General features: G+C 36.4%; 1 protein-coding gene across 2 annotated transcripts in view; it reads left to right on the forward strand.

Annotated features, from left to right (window-relative positions):
- The window catches only part of ATCAY (ATCAY kinesin light chain interacting caytaxin), a 644,371-nt gene that overhangs the window by 544,698 nt on the left and 80,337 nt on the right, over positions 1-19,336 (forward strand). For both annotated transcript variants that reach the window (XM_044054019.1, XM_044054020.1), the window contains 2 exons: positions 9,497-9,628; positions 19,144-19,230. In XM_044054019.1, the coding sequence (XP_043909954.1) occupies positions 9,497-9,628; positions 19,144-19,230 (219 nt within the window). The remainder of the gene's footprint in view (positions 1-9,496; positions 9,629-19,143; positions 19,231-19,336) is intronic.

A 19,336-nucleotide genomic window follows, 5' to 3' on the forward strand; every position in this document is an offset into this window, starting at 1 on the left:
AAAAAACTGGGTAATTCATCAAGTCATTTGTAGAGTTAGCCCACACAGATTTGTCCCTCCCCTATTCTTGCCCTATCATTCTTTCCTCTTTTCCAGGCAACTCTCATCTCTTATACCTTAATTGTAGCACATCCTCATGCAACTCATTCCAGGATTTACTACTCCATCCATGAAATAATGTTACTTTAAGTCTGTCCTCCACTGTCCACCTCCAGGTGTCATTTATGCCCTGTTACCCCTAGAACTTTCACTTCAAGTCTACCCTTCCCACATAATGTAGTATGGCTAAGTCATGTCCACCCTTTCCCTTCTGTCTTCTAATGTATATATATATATATATATATATATATATGTAGTCCCTTCACTCCTTTAGTATCTTTCTGATGCATACTCTCCACCAACACAATTTTACTTTCTCTGCATTGCTTCCAGAAAAGCAGCCATATCTTACAATAGAAGGATGACATCAGTATCTCTACAGTTCACTGTCCATCCTAAGCACCAAGTTATCCTTTTGACTTTTACAATTGCCTTTTCACATTGCACTTTATGTTTCAATTACATTCCCCAAATCCTTTTCTTCTGTTGTGAAGTTTATAGTCTCCCCTCAGACGTGCAATTGTATATATCTTATTTTAGATTATTACATATCTCATTGTATCCTTAACTCTTCTTTTGCCTTAGAACTTAAAAGTCAGAATAACGAATATAGGTATTATACTTTTATGGATTAGGGCAGTTTCCAGTCATTAAACTGTTTGCTCATGTTATAGTCTAAGATGACAGCTACCCTTAATTTGTTTTTTAGTGTATTTCACTCTGTAAGATGTTTCTTAAGTATTTGAGTGATTTTCAATATGTACGCATTCACTAGTCATTCAGTATGTATATTTTATATATAAGTTGTCTCATTTCTTATGTAGTATGTGTATGGCCTGGGTTGTCACTGAGAAAGCCTGTCCTTCCCACTTTAATAATACATGCTAACCCTAACCCTGCCTTGTCCCTAACCTGACACTTTATGTTAAAATGACCCTTGCCATGACACTACCTCTAGTCTGATAAATTAGAACCTAGTGTTATGAAGGGGACTTAGTGTAAAGATCACGATCTTCAATTTGTTCTGAAAGTGTGACAGTTCTCTACATTTTGTCAGATGTTTTGTGTTCAACACTGTAACAGGATGACCAATCGCTATAGAATTTTATTTATATATATATATATATATATATATATATATATATATATATATATATATATATCCAAAAACAAAATGGTGCACGCCAAAATGAATGCGGTGCTCGGAAAATACACAGTCCACACAATCACAAAATCTAGCACTCGCAAATAAATCAAACCTTTTAGTTAAATCCAGAAGAAGGGAACCAAAACACTTAAGATAAGTGTATAGAAAGCTTTTATTCCAGTAAAACAAACATTCAGGCAACTTACATAGCGGCCATTTGGCTCCAACAGCACAGACTTTCGCCCCCCTGGCATCATCAGTGTGAAATTACCATACAGCAACCACCAGTATTTATATACCATGATCCCCATTCAGTTAAAGACATAAAGGTTTTAAAGTGCACATTCCTTAATATAGAACCAAAATCCAAAAAGACACATTATTTAAAACCAAATATGTGTGTACACATAAACCCTAATATATGTACACACACACACACATATATATATATATATATATATATATATATATATATATATATATATATATATATGGTATACCTTCAAAATGTTGAATGTAAAATGGGTGAAAATGAATTGGTTCAATGCACTATATTGAATGATCAAAATGTTGAAATAAAATTAGTCTAAACTCACAATGTTGAAATTATCGAATTTGCCCATTTCTGCACTGTAGTGCGATATCAGAGTTGATATATTTAAGTAGGGGGTGTGGGGGGGCACAGCCCCCCACATGGGGGGTGCAGAGGGCGTAGCCCCCCTGCAAAATAGTAGAGATGATCTCATTGCTTTTTCAATTAAATGATTTTGGACATTTTGATCATTCAATGTTTTGGGTTTAGATGTTATTTTTCAACCAAATGAACGTTAGACATTATGGCATTCGATATTTTGAAGGTAAACCTACATATATATATATATATATATATATATATATATATATATATATATATACATATATATATGGGTTCCGTTCAGAAGCTTGAAATACTGAAATCTCGAATTTCAGTATTTCGAGCCCAAGAAGCCAAATCCACATAATAGCGAAAGTTTAGAAGCGTGAAATTCAAAACCTCGAATACCGGAAGTTTTGAATTTCGCACTTCTAAAGTTCCGCTATGGTCATGTATTCGGGTAAGTGTGTGTGTGTATGTATGTGTTAAGTGGTTTGGGTAGGGGCTGTGGTGTGTGTCAGTGTGTTTTGTTGCTGTGATGTGTGTGTGTGAAGAGAAAGTAACTTGTGTGGTGGTGTTTTGTGTGTGTTTGTTTGTAGTGCAACCTCGGAGTGAGAATATTTAAGTAGGGAGGTGTGGGGGGGTGCAAAGGGGCTTGCCCCCCTGTTTACATGTAGTAGAGTGATTGTGTGTGTGTGTGTGTGTGTGTGTGTGCGTGTGTGTGTGTGTGTGTGTGTGTGTGTGTGTGTGTGTGTGTGTGTTAAGGGGTTTGGGTAAGGGCTGTGGTGTGTGTCAGTGTGTTTTGTTGCTGTGATGTGTGTGTGCGAAGAGAAAGTAGCTTGTGTGGTGGTGTTTTGTGTGTGTTTGTTTGTAGTGCAACCTCGGAGTGAGAATATTTAAGTAGGGGGGGTGTGGGGGGGTGCAGAGGGGCTTGCCCCCCTGTTTACATGTAGTAGAGTGATTGTGTGTGTTTGTGTGGTGGATGGTGTGTGTGTGTGTGTGTGTAGTAAAACCGCAAAATTCAAAACCTCTGGTATTTGAGGTTTTGAATTTCAGGGTTTTTAGTTTTCGTTGTTTTGTGGATTCGACTTCTTGGGCTCGAGATACTGAAATTCGAGATTTCAGTATTTCGAGCTTCTGAAGTGAATATATATATATATATATATATATATATATATATATATATATATATATATATATATATATACACATCTATTATTTAGAACCAGGTAGAATACATGTGTGAATATAAATTATATCTACACACATCTATACATACGCATATAAATACACATAAGGTGCAAACATACCTACATTAAACAAATTAACAGAGAAGAAAGACAATGAAAATGCAATTCAGGCATTACCAATGATCATTAAGTCCAAGTTTGTATAAAGCCCCTAACTTCACCATCCACATTCTTTCTTTTTTATTTAAAAACTCATGCTTAGTTATGTCTGACATCCTATTAACTTTCACTACATCAATTCCAACAAAAAGAAATTGTGCTGAAATATGTTCTAATTTGTGTTTGTAAAGTGCACTTCTTTGATGTTTACAACTAATGTCACTCAAGTGCACTGCAATTCTGCTCTTCAAGTTTCTTGAGGTCTGTCCAACATAAAATGCCCCACATTGGCAGACAGCCATATAGATTACCCACTCAGTACAAGTGATCAAATATCTAATATCAAAAACGTTAGATGTGTTGATTGATGTGAATGACTTGGTCCGTGATACCTCCCTACAATAGACACAATTCCACAGGCATTACTACCCCTGGGTGTACCATTATGCTCATACCTTTGGGCCAATCAATCTTTTTGTACCATGAGACTGATTCACCAATGTTCTTTCCACATCTATAGCTAGAAGAACATCTGGTATCTAAGCATTGGTCAAAAAAACGGGTCAGATTTTAATATTTCCCAATGTTTGACAACAACTTCCCTGATTTTAAAAAATGTTTGTGTCATAGTTTACAACAAATCTAAACTTTGAGCTGGTTGTACCAGTTTGTACAGTCCCATCCTTCTGTGATATATCTGCATCTCTATGCCTTAGTTTGTTCCCTCATAATGTTACTTTTCTGATAGCCTCTTCTCATAAATCTGTTACCCATATTGACTAATTCAGTTTTATATCCCTCATCTTCACTGCAAATATGTCTCAATCTCTGAAATTGTGATGTAGGTATGTTGGCAGTGATATGCTTAGGGTGACAGCTACTGGCTTCCAGAATGGCATTTCTGGTGAACAGTTTTCTATACAAACTGGCAATCATACAACCATGAGTTTTCTTACTTATCTTAACATCTAGGAAATCAAAACTGTTTGTTTCAATTCTGTCAGTAAACGCAAGTCCAAACTCATATTTAACAAACTCTGACCAGACTGTAATAGTTCCTGACCAAATACCCCAGCAGTCATCCAGGTAGTAACGCCACATGGTCAGCTTTTTTTTACAAGGATTCTTATCACTATATATTAGTTGCCACTCCAAATACCCCATAAAGAGGTCAGCGTAAATTGGTGCAAATGTAGTGCCCTAGGCAGTTCCCTTCATTTGTAGATAACAGTCACCACAAAAATAAAACACATTATGTTCCAATACAAATTGTACAAGGGTAATCAAATAATCAATGTATGGATGAATACATACAATACACTTCAAACCAATCTTTTAGGGCCCGAATATCCCTACTATGTGGGGTGTTCGTGTATAAGGACTGAACATCCAGGGTACAAAGAAAAGAATTAGAGCTCACTTGCAAGTCATTCATCAAACATAGGAAATCATTAGTCTTTTAATTTAGCTCTTACCAAATGCAATAGTGGTTTTAACTGATGTTCCAAAAATACTGACAAGGGTTCTGTTAGGGAACCTCTTCCTGACACTTTAGGTCTTCCTGGAGGGTTTATAACTGTTTTATGTATCTTTGGTAGGATATAAAATATCTGAGGCTTGGTGTCATCCACTACCATTTTTTATATAGAGATTCTGATGTATCTCGATAAGACATAACATTCAAAAGAAATGCATCTATTTTTCTTTTGAAATCCACAGTAGGATCAAGTGGCAGTTTATAATAAAACCTACCATCATTCAATTGTCTCATTGCTTGCCCCACATAATAAGTTCTTGCCCATATCACTATTACACCCCCCCTTGTCTGCCTTAACTATCACTATGCTTTTGTTTTTCAACTGTGTTAATGCACTTCTTTCCAGATTAGTTAAATTGTCACCAAAATCTCTAAAAATCACATTCTGGTTTATATGTAAATCATGCAATACCATGTCTTCAAATAGTTTCACCCTAGGATGGTAGGGCGGCTGAAAAATAGATTTCCCAAAGTGGAAAGCATCCATAAAAACATTACTGACATCAGTTCTGGTGTTAAAAAAATACTTCAAGTTTAGATTTCTACAAAACTGTTTAACATCTAAGCATACATCAAACTCAGAAATAAAGCACGATGGTACATAGCTAAATCCTTTATTTAGTACACTCTTTTCTTGTGAAGTTAACTCATAATCAGTAAGGTTAACTATTAAATGGTCCATTTCTTCATTTAAATTCTCCACTATGTTTTTGTCAGGTCCCTGAATGCTTGTTCTATGTTGTTGTGTGCCTGCGATGTTTTCACCCTCCTCTACTAAAGGGCCTCCTCTTCCCCCGGATTTCTTATATACAGGTGATGTCAGTTCCTCAATACAGTCTGCCTCTTTATCTGTACTGGGAGGATTAGATGAAAAATCTGAAGTGCTTGAATCTGTGATGCCTTCAAAAACCCTTGAAGGCTTCAAAATGGATCTGTTCCTTTTCCGGTTGTGTTTGAACTGCTTATTGATTGAGTCAAAAAATCGCCCTGACCTCTTAACTGTTTTCCATGAAAAAAATGCATTATTTTTGACATCTCCCATGTCCCGATTAAATTTCTTGAGTTTCTTGTTTTTACTTCTTGCAATTCGGCCTCAATATATGCCTTAAGTAGTTTAATGTGCCAAATGGTAGAACAAAACTTCTTAGTTAGTAAAGTCAGTTCTTTAAACATTTGTTCCATATTAACAATCTGACTCACCTCCATAACATTCTCAGTTATTTATTCACTATCGCGGCCTTCAAAACAGGCCACATCATCCTTGTCTTGTAAAAGGCTGCTGATGAAAGCACAAAGGTCACCTCCTGTAGCCATGAATAAAAAGTTCTTACTTCAGATAGTCCCACCATTTGACACATTAAACTACTCAAGGCATATATTGTGGCTGAAACTGTACCGCATGGCTTAAGAGTTTATTTGGAACCAGGGGTTGGGAAAGAAGTCAATGATTTCATGTCAAAATGGCGTTTAATACAACATAGATGTATATTGTATTTTAAATTTTATACTTTATACTTTGTGTCTTTAACTTGAAAGGGGAAGTGATGCCATCATTTAAAGTATATATATACATATATATATATATATATATATATATTGGTTTTAAACGGCTCGGGATGTATCTGATGAAGTTCCTGATTAATTTAAACCGGGACGAAAGTGCTTATATCTTACTAATAAAGCGGATTTTCTATATGTTTACAGCTTCCTGTTCATGACAGCATTTCATTTGTTTTTTGTGGTTTCCTGTTGGTTTTGGATATTGATGTTTGTAGATAAGATTTGTCTGGAATAGATGAAAGGAAGATATTCTGGGGGAGGGGGGCAAGGTGTCTGGGTGGTGCTGCTGGAACATTTGTGGAGGTCACTAAAGTGTCTGTGGAAATCTTCTGCTGATAAAGATGAGGAAGCACTGTGTATTGGGAGGGGTATGTGCATCAGGGAGTTTTGCAGGTAAACCATGGAGTTAAGGTTGTACCTTCTAATGGCTTTTTATAGCTAAATTACAAAGGTTGGTGTGGTGTTCCTTGTTTTCCTTGTTTTTCAGTGGTAGAATTACATTTCCATGGGTGCCATAATTCATCTCATGAGTTTGAAGAGAGATTTTAATTCACGAGTTACCCACTTTTTAGTTTTAGTTATATAGTCTATAGATTAAATGAAAGATGGAGTCTTATAAAGAAGAAAGTAGATTGTAAGGAGTTCAGCAGTCTGGTTATGGCCTATACAGTTAAGGACTGGTGACCAGTCAATAGTAGTGAGGCTGGTCTTAGTTTAGATATGTTGGCACTGGACTTTAAACTGAAGTTGATGAATTTGGGGATAATTTTTAGGATCTGGGCATAGAATGGAAAAAAAATGATGCTGCAATGACTGCTTAATGAGAGTGAATTGTTATGTTCATGATAGTGTTGGAAGATAAGATCAATGAAGGAGCGGTATGAGACCTTAAGGTTGCATCTGGTGGATTATTTTAGTATTGACCAAGTTGTTGCTGTGTAAGGAAGGCTGTTATCTAAGTTAATGGGTGTTAGAAGGTTAATATTTAAGCCTCCTAGAATTATGTTTTTACTGCGGGTTGCGTGGTTCATAATTCCTTAGATTATGTCTTTTAATTTCACTTGAAATGATGGTGGGGGAGATATGAGCAGTAGTGTTGGGCAAATAAACTTCTGCTAGAGCCAGATTGGCTGAGAGTTGGAGGTAGGTAACACTTGCCCAATGACCTTTAGTTTTAGTTACAAATTGTTTACAAGTATAATTCTTCCTCCTTTTCTGGTGTCTGACGTATGTAACTAAGAAAGTAGTTGTAACCAGGAAGTAGATGGTGGAGGGAGGAGTCACTTGGTTTCAGGCATGTCTCAGTAATAACTAGGAGGTCTGGCCTGTGAATTGGTCTTTATTCATTAATTTGGTTTGTTTATTTATTTTTGCAATACTTTGGGCAAAGATAAGATAACAGGAGACAGGCTGTGATCCAGGGTTGAGTTCAATGTTACTTTGTACTAGTAGTAATAGTAATACTAATATGAGAAACAATTTGTGTAGATATTTCGTTAATTTAATTTGGTGTTTGATAGGCAGAATGAGTGGCTGTTTAATTTTTGATTACATTAATGTGTGAGGAGGGATATGTGAGAGAATAATGGGAAGGAATTTGGAGACGAGGAGAAGTGGATGCAGCTGCTAACGGTGGTGAAAAAGACGGTGTAATAAGAAAAAGAGAGGAGATTTTAGGTGGAAAGTGCTGTGGAGGGGTAAGTGTGTGAGGAAAGTGAGAATGGATAGGAAGAAGAAACTGAAAACGAATTGGTGTTAGAGTGGGAGAAACATGATAATAACAGGAGAGAAAGAATGAGCATAAAGGCTTTGTGGTTGGAAATAGGTGGGGATGGGGAATGTAGATGCTTTGAAGGGATTTAATGTGAGATGTTTGAGGAGGATGATGAAGCTAAAGAAAGTCTGTGAAGTAACACAGAGATGTTGAAGAATGTGAAGGGAATAACATTGCATTCTGGAAGGTGTACTGTTGCTCAGATATTCTTTAGAGATCGAGAAGGTTTGAGAAATGTAGTTTATGTGGGAAAAGTGGGGCTACAATTTGACAGTACTGCACTATTATCAATTTCACCCGCTTAACACCTTCTCCCAGGATGGCTGTTCCTTTTGCTCCACCCTAGCTTTGACTCTGATATTTTTTTCTGTTGACAGTCATTTTCTAGGTGGAATATCACCCTCTAGAGTAGTCAGTACAGGGAATTACCTGAAATTCTGAAAAGTACAAAAACATTCATTTGTAGTATTTGTCCTTACCACACTATTGAACAGTTCCCAAATACTGTATAACCTATTGTTGAAAAGAAACAGTTGAATCCTTTTTGTGTAATTCCTCATACTCTGGAGTTTGGCCTCATGCCAGAAGGTAACTGGTGAAAATGGGTCACAATTAAATGTTAGGTGTCCTAAGAAGCCTTTCACCACTTAATCCTGCATGTAGAAAACCACATATTCATTCCTGCATTTCTTCCCCTGTGAGAATTCATGCACATTTGTGTGACTCTTGACTTCAGATTTATAATCTGAAGAAATGTACCAGAAAAGCAGTTCTATTTATTTGGATATATCTGTTCCAGTGCTGAGTTGATCACTTTGAAAATAAAACAGATTACACCATAGTTACAGAAAGGTATATACATGAAATAAACTCAAGAGTTTCAAATTCAGAATGACTCAAAATGAAACAGTACAGTAGACATGAATAGTATTTATGTGGAGTATGTATGAGACAGTTAATGGAAAGCACACACTTACAGGTCCCTGAGGTAAGGGTGGAATGAAAAGGTATTCGGAACAGTCTCAACCACCTGCAAAATGATATAAAAAGAAATAACTTTTCTTGAAAAGATTACACAAAATCAAGCTGAAACAAAACTCTTTGGAACCGTGTGCTTTCCAAATGCTGTCATTAAACAAGGGACAACCTATATGTGCATAAGTTGTGTCCCCTTTGGATTCTTGACTGTGTGCTATGTTTATATACTCTTTGTCATGGGAAAAGTCAGCAAACCATCAGGAAATCACAGTAGTCAGTGTCAGAGAGACCTTAGTATAAAGAAGAATGAGAATTTGAAAAGAAGCTGAAGAAGATAATGCATTTAGAGTTATATTATTAGCTGGTTTTGCCTAGTAAATGTCTGCATCTGAATTAATAACACTCTTTTTCTCAACAGGTATGTGATCAGCAGCTTGGAGCTTCTGGTGGCAGAGGACTACATGATCGTTTATTTGAGTGGAGCTACTCCTCGACGCAGAATGCCGGGACTGGGTTGGCTCAAGAAGTGCTACCAGATGATTGACAGGAGGTGAGCTGTTACTTTATGATACAATTAAATTGTTGCAGAAAGAAAAACAGATCAACTCTGTGATGACCCCCTACTTAAATGCGGGGCAGTAACTAAGGAGCTTCAGCCCTCAGCACTGTGTCTGATAAGGGAGCGTCCTTGAAAGCATGGATAGAAAATACAATTTTTTCTAAGAGTATATCAGGAACAGGCTACAAACCTGGGACTGGACTGTATGCTTCACTCCAGGTCCCCAAATGAGTCTGCACACTAACCACTGCAGAGCACTGTTCCCAGTTCTAGGTATTTGACAAACTCACTCTTAAATATGTGATAATCACACATATAAACATTCTTGGGAAAGACTGGCACAGATTTACGTGCTATGCCCTCTTTACCAAATTACGTGGTAATGCTGCCACCAGTCAAAAAACCATGATACCCTTCAAAAGGGCTGTTCAATTATATTGAGTAAACTAAATATTGATATAACATATAACAGGTAGCATGCAATCCAAGCAGTAAAACTATTCAGAGTGGTCCTGGTGTTATCATAATAAGCATTAACACTCTCTGGTTACTTTCTAAATAACCAGACACAACAGAAGGCAGAAAAATATTTAATAAATAAAAATGATTTAAAACATACATACACTAAATAACTGATTTCAATAAACCACAGAGTTTCACACACAGGAATTTCAAAAATAACACTGTAGGATAGGTTTCACAGTGATTGAAGAAAAATTCTAACTATTTAACTATATATTCCTAACTGTCTAAAGATTAACTGTCCCTGTCTAATTTAATTAATTCAGCAAGGCAATATGATACTCTTACTACTGCAAGAAAAATAAGAATTTTTTTTAAGTAGGAAAGCAGAGTAGCAATGGGGGCCTGTTGTGCTCCAACCTATGCAAATATAGTGGTGTCCATTTGTGAACAGAAGTTTTTATTTAAGTCCATTTATGCTAAATGTTGGAATTACTACAAGAGATACCGGGATGATATTTGTATTTTCTCTGTAAGATCTGAAGACATGATTTACGGATTTCTTAATTACATTAACCACACCACAAACTTCCTTAAATTAACCTACGATATTAATAGGGACAGGATGGACTATTTAGATGTAACTATACACAAGATGGATGAAGTTCAGGGTTTCAAATCCAAGATTCACCCAAAGACACATTCTCCAACTCTAATTTACACTTCACTAGTGCCCACCCTAACAAACAAAAAAGAAGCATTGTTAAGGTGCACTACATTAGGGCATCTAGGATGACTTCACAGGAGGATGATTTTTTAAACAAATGTAAAATCCTGTATAATATATTTAAGGAGAACTAATACCCTGGGAATATGATGAATGACGTGATGAAAGAAGTGAAAATGAAAGGACGGGTAAATATAATGTATTTTAGGGGTTGAAGACAATGAGAATAAGAACAAGACTTTGGGGAAAAGAGCAGTGAACAATGACATGAACTGCAAAGGAGAATATAACGTACTTTAATAGTGATATTAGAAAATTCCAAAAAGTGATTAGTAATAATTGGAGGAAGTTTACTAGCTTCTCAGATTTAAAACTTATTTTTAAGGAACATCTTAGATTTGTTCTGAAAAAAGGCAAAAAACATTAAGGAAATGTTAGAACACAATCCAAAGATGAGAAGAGGGCAGAAAAGACCTGGAGCCGTTAAGTGTGTGTCATATGGACAGTGCACTTACATATAAACAAACTATTTATTTATATAAAGGCAAGGGATAGGTGGATAGAAGCAACTACCTACTCAAATTGTAACAGTGTAGGGTTAGTATATTTAGTAAAGTGTAAGGGCTCCAATACTTGGCTGCAATGCTTTTTATGTTGGAAAAACTACACATAAACCTAAAAAGAGAGTATATGAACACCTATAAGATGTACAGAAAAAGGATACAAAGAATGCACTACATAAACACACTTTAGAATGCAAACAAGCTGTTTTTTGTTTTTTTATCCTAGAAGAAATACTTCAAGACCCAAGAAGGGGACCATGGAAACCAAAACAGAGTACAGGAAAGTCTACTGGTAGTTGGTGTTAGAAGCCAACAGACCACCGGGCTTAAATGAAAATATATCCCTGGAACCCATTTTAAAATTAAGAGCTACTAGACTCTAGGACAATATTCTTATGGTTAGGGACATACATACACCCCTTTACAGTTTATGATACACAGAGTACACATAATTCTTCAGAAAGCTTGTTCAGCACTTTTGTACTGATTTTTAAGCTTTTACGTGATTTATTTGTACTTCAGACCACTAGGTGGAAACACTATTCATGAAATAATAGGTTCTAGGATTTATTACCTATTTAATGAGATTTATTCATAGGTTAGTACTAGGCTAACTGCCCTTGCAAGCCATTTTAAGCCTAGCCAATTATCCCTTGTGAGATTCAAACCCTGCACCTTGTGTTTGTAAGGCAAACACCTTAACCATTAGGCCACCCTCCCAACCCTCTATACATATTTTACAGGCTTTTCAAAAGATTTATTTATTGGATTTTATAGATTTTATTATATCAATCATAGATGTTTAATAATTCCCTTATTAATATTTTTTTGTATTACTATTTCCATCCTTAATCTCCACAGTGGGAACTTGAATAGCTTGAGAATGAATTTTAAGATTTATTTTTTTATTGGATTAATTGTTTGGTGATGGGATTAGGGTATTTAAGAACAGAATTTGTAATAGCATTATATCTGATGAAGTCATGGTGTTTAGATGACAAAAACAAAGTGATTTCATTAAGCGGTTGCTTTTATAACTTTCGGACATGGTATCTACTTTTATCTGGTACCTCCAAGTGCCCTTTTTTACAGTTTTAGTGGTTGCTGCTGGTTGCAGTCCTTGGGCACTTGTTCCCTTTGTTTTTTCTTGCCTATATAGTTTTTTTGAGACAGTTCTTATCTTTATGGGAATTACACTTCCTGATTTTAGCCATGATTTGTTTTTCTTTTGTTGTAAATTCGGTTTAATTTGGGATGCCATCGGGCATTTTGTTTTAGAGTTAGTTTTGAGCTTCCATCTGATAGGCAGAGCCTCTATGCAGTTATTGACATGGCTTTACAGGGTTTCTTTGAACAAATCTACATAGGCGGCTGTGTTCTCCAGGTTTGGTGGGGCATTTCATTTTATCAAACTTTCTATTAATAAAAGGTAGTTCGCCTTTGAATAGTTCCTAATTTTTACCAAGTTTACTGAGGTTACTAAGCTGATTTTGATTGACAGCTTTATGGTTGGACGTTACCAGGGAGGATGTGATGTGGGGGTGGATGCAGCGTTCTCCCATATATGCGAGTACGAGATCCAGTGTATTAGAACCTGTAGTGAGCATATGCCCTAACTGGTCAAGCGTGTTTGCATTTATGAAGTCCAGGAATCTCTATGCCTGCAGATTTGAGACCATGTAGGATTTCCAGTCTACAGACGGGTAATTACAGTTCCCCATGAGTAGGGTGTTTGGCTGGATAGTAAGTGTCTCCAGTTTGTCTAAGTATGCCCTGTGAGATTCTTGGGCCATGGAGGGTGACCTATAGTTACCTAGGATATGGTATGGGATTTTATCTATGGTGATCTGTACTTGGAGAAACTCCAGTGCATTATCCTGGTCAACCATCCTAGAGGTTATTATCAATGTATATCAAGACACCTTTACTTTTAGTTCCTGTCTGTTTAGCTACTTTTCTAAAAGTGTGGAAGGCACTGAAACCTTCCACTACCAGGTTACTTTCTGCAGCTTTAAATCATGTCTTGGTAACTACACCAATGTCTATATTCTCCAGGGTGTGGAGGGCTTGCTGGGAGTATTGCTTTTTTTTTAGGCTCCTGGAATTGAGCAGTAACACCTTGTGGTTCAGTTGAGTTGATTTTGCTACATTGGTAGTGTTGTCAGTTTGTCATTGCCTAAAAAAGGCTCTATGGGGGGTGGATAAAGTTTTAGCCAGTATTCAAAATCCTAGAGGGGACAAGTACAGACAATCCCTGGTAAAGCAACATGGTCCATCAGCCATGTCCTCCCATGCTGAAACATTTATTTATTTTATTTATTGACATTTGATTACCGGGGAAGTCCAACTGGGTAGAAGCCCATTTTCAGTGAAGGCCTGAGGGAAAGCTCCAAAATATTACAAAACATTTTAAGAACAATAATTTTACAATCTTCAAAAAATAAAATAAAACATATGCAGTTCGGTTAAGAATCAATACAACGTATGTGACCATCGTAACATTTAGAAAAAAAGTTTGTAGAGAAATTAAAGGTAAATTAGTGTAATACAAATAGGAACTGCAATATGAAGTGAAGAAAAAACAGTTGGCTTATGATATATTTAAAGAGAAAATCAGAGAAGGGAATTACGATTATCGACAATACCCAGCAGATTTGCTAGGTTTATAGACAAATAGGGGTTTTTGGTGACTGGATCTCAATGACCAACTGAGAACATAGTTGTGTTGAATGTTTTTTAGTGTTAGGCAGGCAGATGGATGCTGGACAATTTTATAGGTGGTAAGAAGTTGCATATATGCTAACTGATCTGACAGTTCTAACCAGTTTAGGCTTTTCAGTGCTATACAGTGGTGGGTTCTGAAAAGGGTAGTGCTGCAAATGTAGCAACTTTGTTACAGCATTCTTCAACTTTCAGTTTTTGTGAAGCCTGAAGGTTAGTAAGGATGGGAGCACCATAAAAAAGAGTTGGGAAGAGATTAGTGGCAAGTGTAGTTTTAGTTGCATCAATGAGAAAGTTTTTTGATTCTGTAACGCAACCCTAGTCTTTGATGAGTTTTTCTTATACAATTTTATATATGCAGGTCAAATGTAAGATTATCACCCACTATCACCCCTAATAGTCTGCTAGGAGAAGGGACTTCAATCGTTGTATTATCAAGAGAGAGGACTTTAAATTTAGTTTTTTTCATGAGAGAGGGATTTAGGAAAGAAAAGTAATTGTTTTGTCTGTTTTTGGGTTGAGTATGAGTTGTGAATTATACAACCATGTTTCAGTGGCTGCTAAAGCTTCCTGAGTAATTTTTTTGGAGGTGTACCATGTTGTCAGATGTGCAAATGAGAGTGGAATCATCTGTATATTGTATTAGGGCCCCCTGTTCTGTGAAAGTATAGAAAGTGTTGGTAAAAATGTTAAAGAGGAGGGGAACAAAGGATAGAGCCTTGTGGTACACCGGTGGTGACTAGGAGGTAAGGTGAAAGCATGGAATGCCATTTTACTGAGTGATACTTATTTGACAGGTATATTTTCTACCACAGAACAGTGGGTTGACAGACACCTAGTGAGGACATTTGAAGAAGAAGTTCGCTGTGAGAAACTGTGTTGTAGGCTTTAGACAAGTCTAGAAATAAGGAACAGACTAGTTTGCTGTTATCTCTAGCTTTATTGACAGATTCTATATAGGTTAGAAGGGCAGTGCTAGTACTATGGAAAGGATGGGAGCCATGTTGTGTAGAGGGATAGGAGTTACCTATTTATAAGTATTGAGACAGGATAAGCAATGCTATTGGTTGCTATTTTTAGGTATTCGCTTGGAAGGTCAGCAGCTGAACAAGAGCATGATTTAAGTTTGTTTAAGAGTAGTTTTATATAGGATGTTATCACAGGTCTGAAGGTGAAAGTGGATGTGGTGATATGTGGCTGTTGGGCAAGGTTGGGATTAGATGCTGAGGAATCTGGTAGTTTTATATTGGATCCCCTTAGAATGACACTAGAAACTCATAACATTGTTAAAATCTATCGTGGCATCATCCTCAGTAAAGGTAATAAGCTGCTCAGTGCTAGGGTCATACCAGCCTGAGAGCTCCATAATGTCTCTTTTTGGGTCCCCTTCAGAATGCTGAAATTCAAAACTTCGAAACTCATATAATTGCAGACCATATGTTCGAAGCTTTGAAATACCGACATTCTGAACGGGAAATCGCATACAGCATGGACCGGGAGATTTCCCTTGTTCTCGCTGTAGTGCGATCTCGGAGTTGGTATATTTAAGTAGGGGTGGTGTGGGGGTTGCAGGGGAGGGCAAAGTCCCTCTGCTATACACAGTTTAATGTGTGTTTTTTTTATTTTTACGGGTATAGTTCACATTTTCGAACATTCAAATGTTCGATCATATGGTCTCGGCCATATGAATTTCGAACATTTGAGCGTTCGGTTATAAGTAGACCCCTCTTTTCATATAGTTCAGGGAGGTATGTCTCAGGTCATTTACACCAATATGGACTATGATGGAATCATACTGGTATCTGTGGTGTATTGACTTGAGTGCTTGCGTAATACGGTGGAGTTTGGCTCCAGATTCGCAGCTACCCGTTACCTCCTTTTTCTTTTATTTCTTCTTTTTCTTCTTCTTCTTCTCCTTCTCTCTCTCTGTCTCTCTCTCTCTCGAATAGGGTAGCTACAATTAATGGTATCACCACTCAACATATAAACTAGTTGCTCTAAGCTTGTTGGTGTGCAACTTGTTTGCTCTATACTTACTAATTTACAGAGTACAGTTGTATAAGAAATTTTGCTTTCTATGAGTTTGCATAGGCCACTGCTAACCATCTCTGTGCAGTGGGCAGCACTGTACAAATGTGACAAATGTATACTCATATTAAAAAGAAAACTGACTACTGAGCCATCTGGCCAGTAAAACAACACTTTAACCCCTTTTGTGTGTTTCCCAACTCAGGCAGACTGGTCCATCAAAACGTCTGTTGTCACAAGATGAATGAACCCAGTCTTCCTAATGTAAAAACACATTAGAAAGAATCCCACAAGCACTGTGCTACTACAAACAACTTATGTAGCTACATAAAAATTCCTTACAGAAGATGATTTCAAGGCAAACAGTCTTAACAGAAGCATTATTTTAACATGTCAGTGAAATGCACAAGTCAAATACAGCAAGGGAACAGCAGAAATTACTCAAAATAAGTTATGCAAATACGATTTATCAGTCCAAAGTACTTAGCTTTGCCTGGATGACACTGAATGCAAGTAAAACACTTCTAGAAGACAGGCAAGGACTTCAAGCTTTGTGGGGAGTGAGTCTGTGCCACCCTCCAATGTACTATTACAATATGAGAGTTTCTGGCAGTGACTTCTGAGGACTGTTAATGTTTTCAAACTGGGTTTGAACAAACATTTCCTGTTGACACTGTTTGTATATTAACATGCTTGCATGATTCCAAAAACAAAAAACGTGATACTCTAATTTGACAGATTGGTGTCTTCATTGTAATATGTAACAAGTCATATTATGGCACCTTGTTATACTTAAAAGACGTAGCATCCTTTACACTAGACAGATACATAAGGTTTGCATTTTTTAAAAAAGTACTATTAATACCTGACAATGAAATGCCTTATTATATGCCTAAATATGACTTAAGATGTAATTTCTGCTATTCAGTAAAGTGATTTCAAGAAACACACATGGTTTTCAAGTAGTCATCACATCCTTTTTTTATAAATGTAAAGTGCGAGACTGAAAACATCTCCAAATAAATTTAATTTGAAGACAGTCTAAGAATTTTATCCCGTATTCAACAACCTCTGTCAAAATGAACACTAGAACATTTACAGAGATTTAATTCTGTATTCCAACTAATACCACTCAAATATATGAAAGGCAAGTACCAGATATGCAATGATATTATGTGCATATCTTTATATATCTATTTGTATTCATATTATCTGCCTATCTCTATGGTAGCTATTTGAAATGTCGGTACCCACTAGAGCGAGTCTTGAAATGCAGAGACTATGGTTGAAAGTCCAAGATGCAATTTCTCAAAAAATCCCTTTTCACTGAGATATGGTGATCTTGGAGTTTATATATATAAGTTGCCCCCTCCCAAAAAGAGGTTTTAATGCGAAGAGCGATTTTCGAGATTTGATCTTCTCTGTAGTTTCGTTCTCTCTTTTTTATCAGCTTTTTTTGCCGACATTTCAATTGGAAGCCATATGTGTGTGTTTATATAAGTGTATGTGTATCTGTGTGTGTGTGTTTGTGTATGTGTAAACAACAACATTCTCACAAAAAAGTGGAAAACAATTATACAGTAACATTAAGTGCTTTCACTTTATATTTAAAATTAAGAACTTCCTTACAACAAAATCTATCCTCTAGGCTTAAATAATGCTGAAAGAAATCACATGACTAGTCAACAATACATTTCCATATTTTATTTTATTTATTTATTTTACATTTGTTGACCGGGATAGTCCGACTGGATGCATGTCCATTTTCAGCGGAGGCCCGGGGAGAAAAGCTCCAAGGATAAGCAGATACAGCATTACATAATACCAGCATTACATATTACAGACTATTTACAGAGATTACATAAGTAAGCAAGTTAAACAAGTTCCACAGGTTACAGTTAGTCCTGAGCACAAGTCAAGATTAAATTAAATTACACAGTAAACTGGTTAACAGATTTTTACACATTCGAGTTAGCCTGGCTTGATACATTGACATAGCCAGTTAGGTTACAAATGTTGTTTGAGTCTAGTTTTAAATTTACCTAAGGTGGAAAGTAAGGTAATATCAGCTGGAAGAGAGTTCCAGGATCTACTTACAGAGTTTGCAAAGAGAGAATCACCGGCTGTGTTATTAATTTTGCTAGTCTGAATTAGTAGTTTGTTAGAGGATCGAAGCGGTCTAGGATTGTTATAGGGGGTGATAATATTTTTAAGTGCAGGAGTATTGTCCGGATTATAGAGGATTTTATAGGCCATAATCAGTTGGTTATACTGGATTAGGCTAGGTAGTTCAAGCCAACCAAGCTGATTTAGATTGATGCAATGATGTGTCCTAATGTTAAAATGTTAAAAATATTAAAGATAAGAACTTCTAAAAACATTGACAATTATAATAAATACAATAAAATTATGTCAAATATTCAGCACAAAACTTGTCATTTAATTCTCTGTCCCTTCAGTACAGATTTAATATTAGTTTAAGTTTATTGTGGACTACAGGGCATTCCTGCTTTTTCAAAAAAAATGTGTACTACAAAACACAGACATCCATTCTGTACAGGCACTCTTGAAATAAGAGCTTGCCAGAATTCCTATTTGTATTGCTGAGTGCTTTAAGACAAGATTAGGAAACACATTACTTCAAGATATTTGAAGACTTAACTAGCAAATACTCTGTTATTTTTAACATAATTTTCTTTCATAATTGTAATGTGAATTTTTTTTATGTTACTTTTGGAGCTTTGCTCCCCGGGCCTCTGCTGAAAATGGAAATATATCCAGTTGGGCTAGCCCGGTTAACAAATGTAAAATAAAAATAAATAAAATAAGATACAATTTTTTTGCAATGCTTAGTAAAATGGCTTTGTTTCCTGATGACAGATCATATACAATTTGTGTGTGTGTGTGTGTGCAGTGGTTTGGTCTTCTCTTTCGTGGGAAGCTTGAATTTTATATGGGAGATGTGCATGGCCTCAGTAATCTTTGCTGTGTTGTTTTCCTCACAGGCTGCGGAAGAATCTGAAGGCTCTAATCATCGTACATCCTTCTTGGTTCATTCGTACAGTATTGGCCATCTCCAGACCTTTCATCAGGTATGCAGTCATCACTCACTTCTAGTTGTGGCATGCTATTCTAACCAGGCAGAGCTTACATTCTGACATTTAATAAGCTGTTCTCATAAACCATAATAACAGAAAC

Source organism: Protopterus annectens, chromosome 13.part0, assembly GCF_019279795.1.
Source record: "Protopterus annectens isolate FY-2018-M chromosome 13.part0, PAN1.0, whole genome shotgun sequence".
NCBI classification, from domain to species: domain Eukaryota; kingdom Metazoa; phylum Chordata; order Ceratodontiformes; family Protopteridae; genus Protopterus; species Protopterus annectens.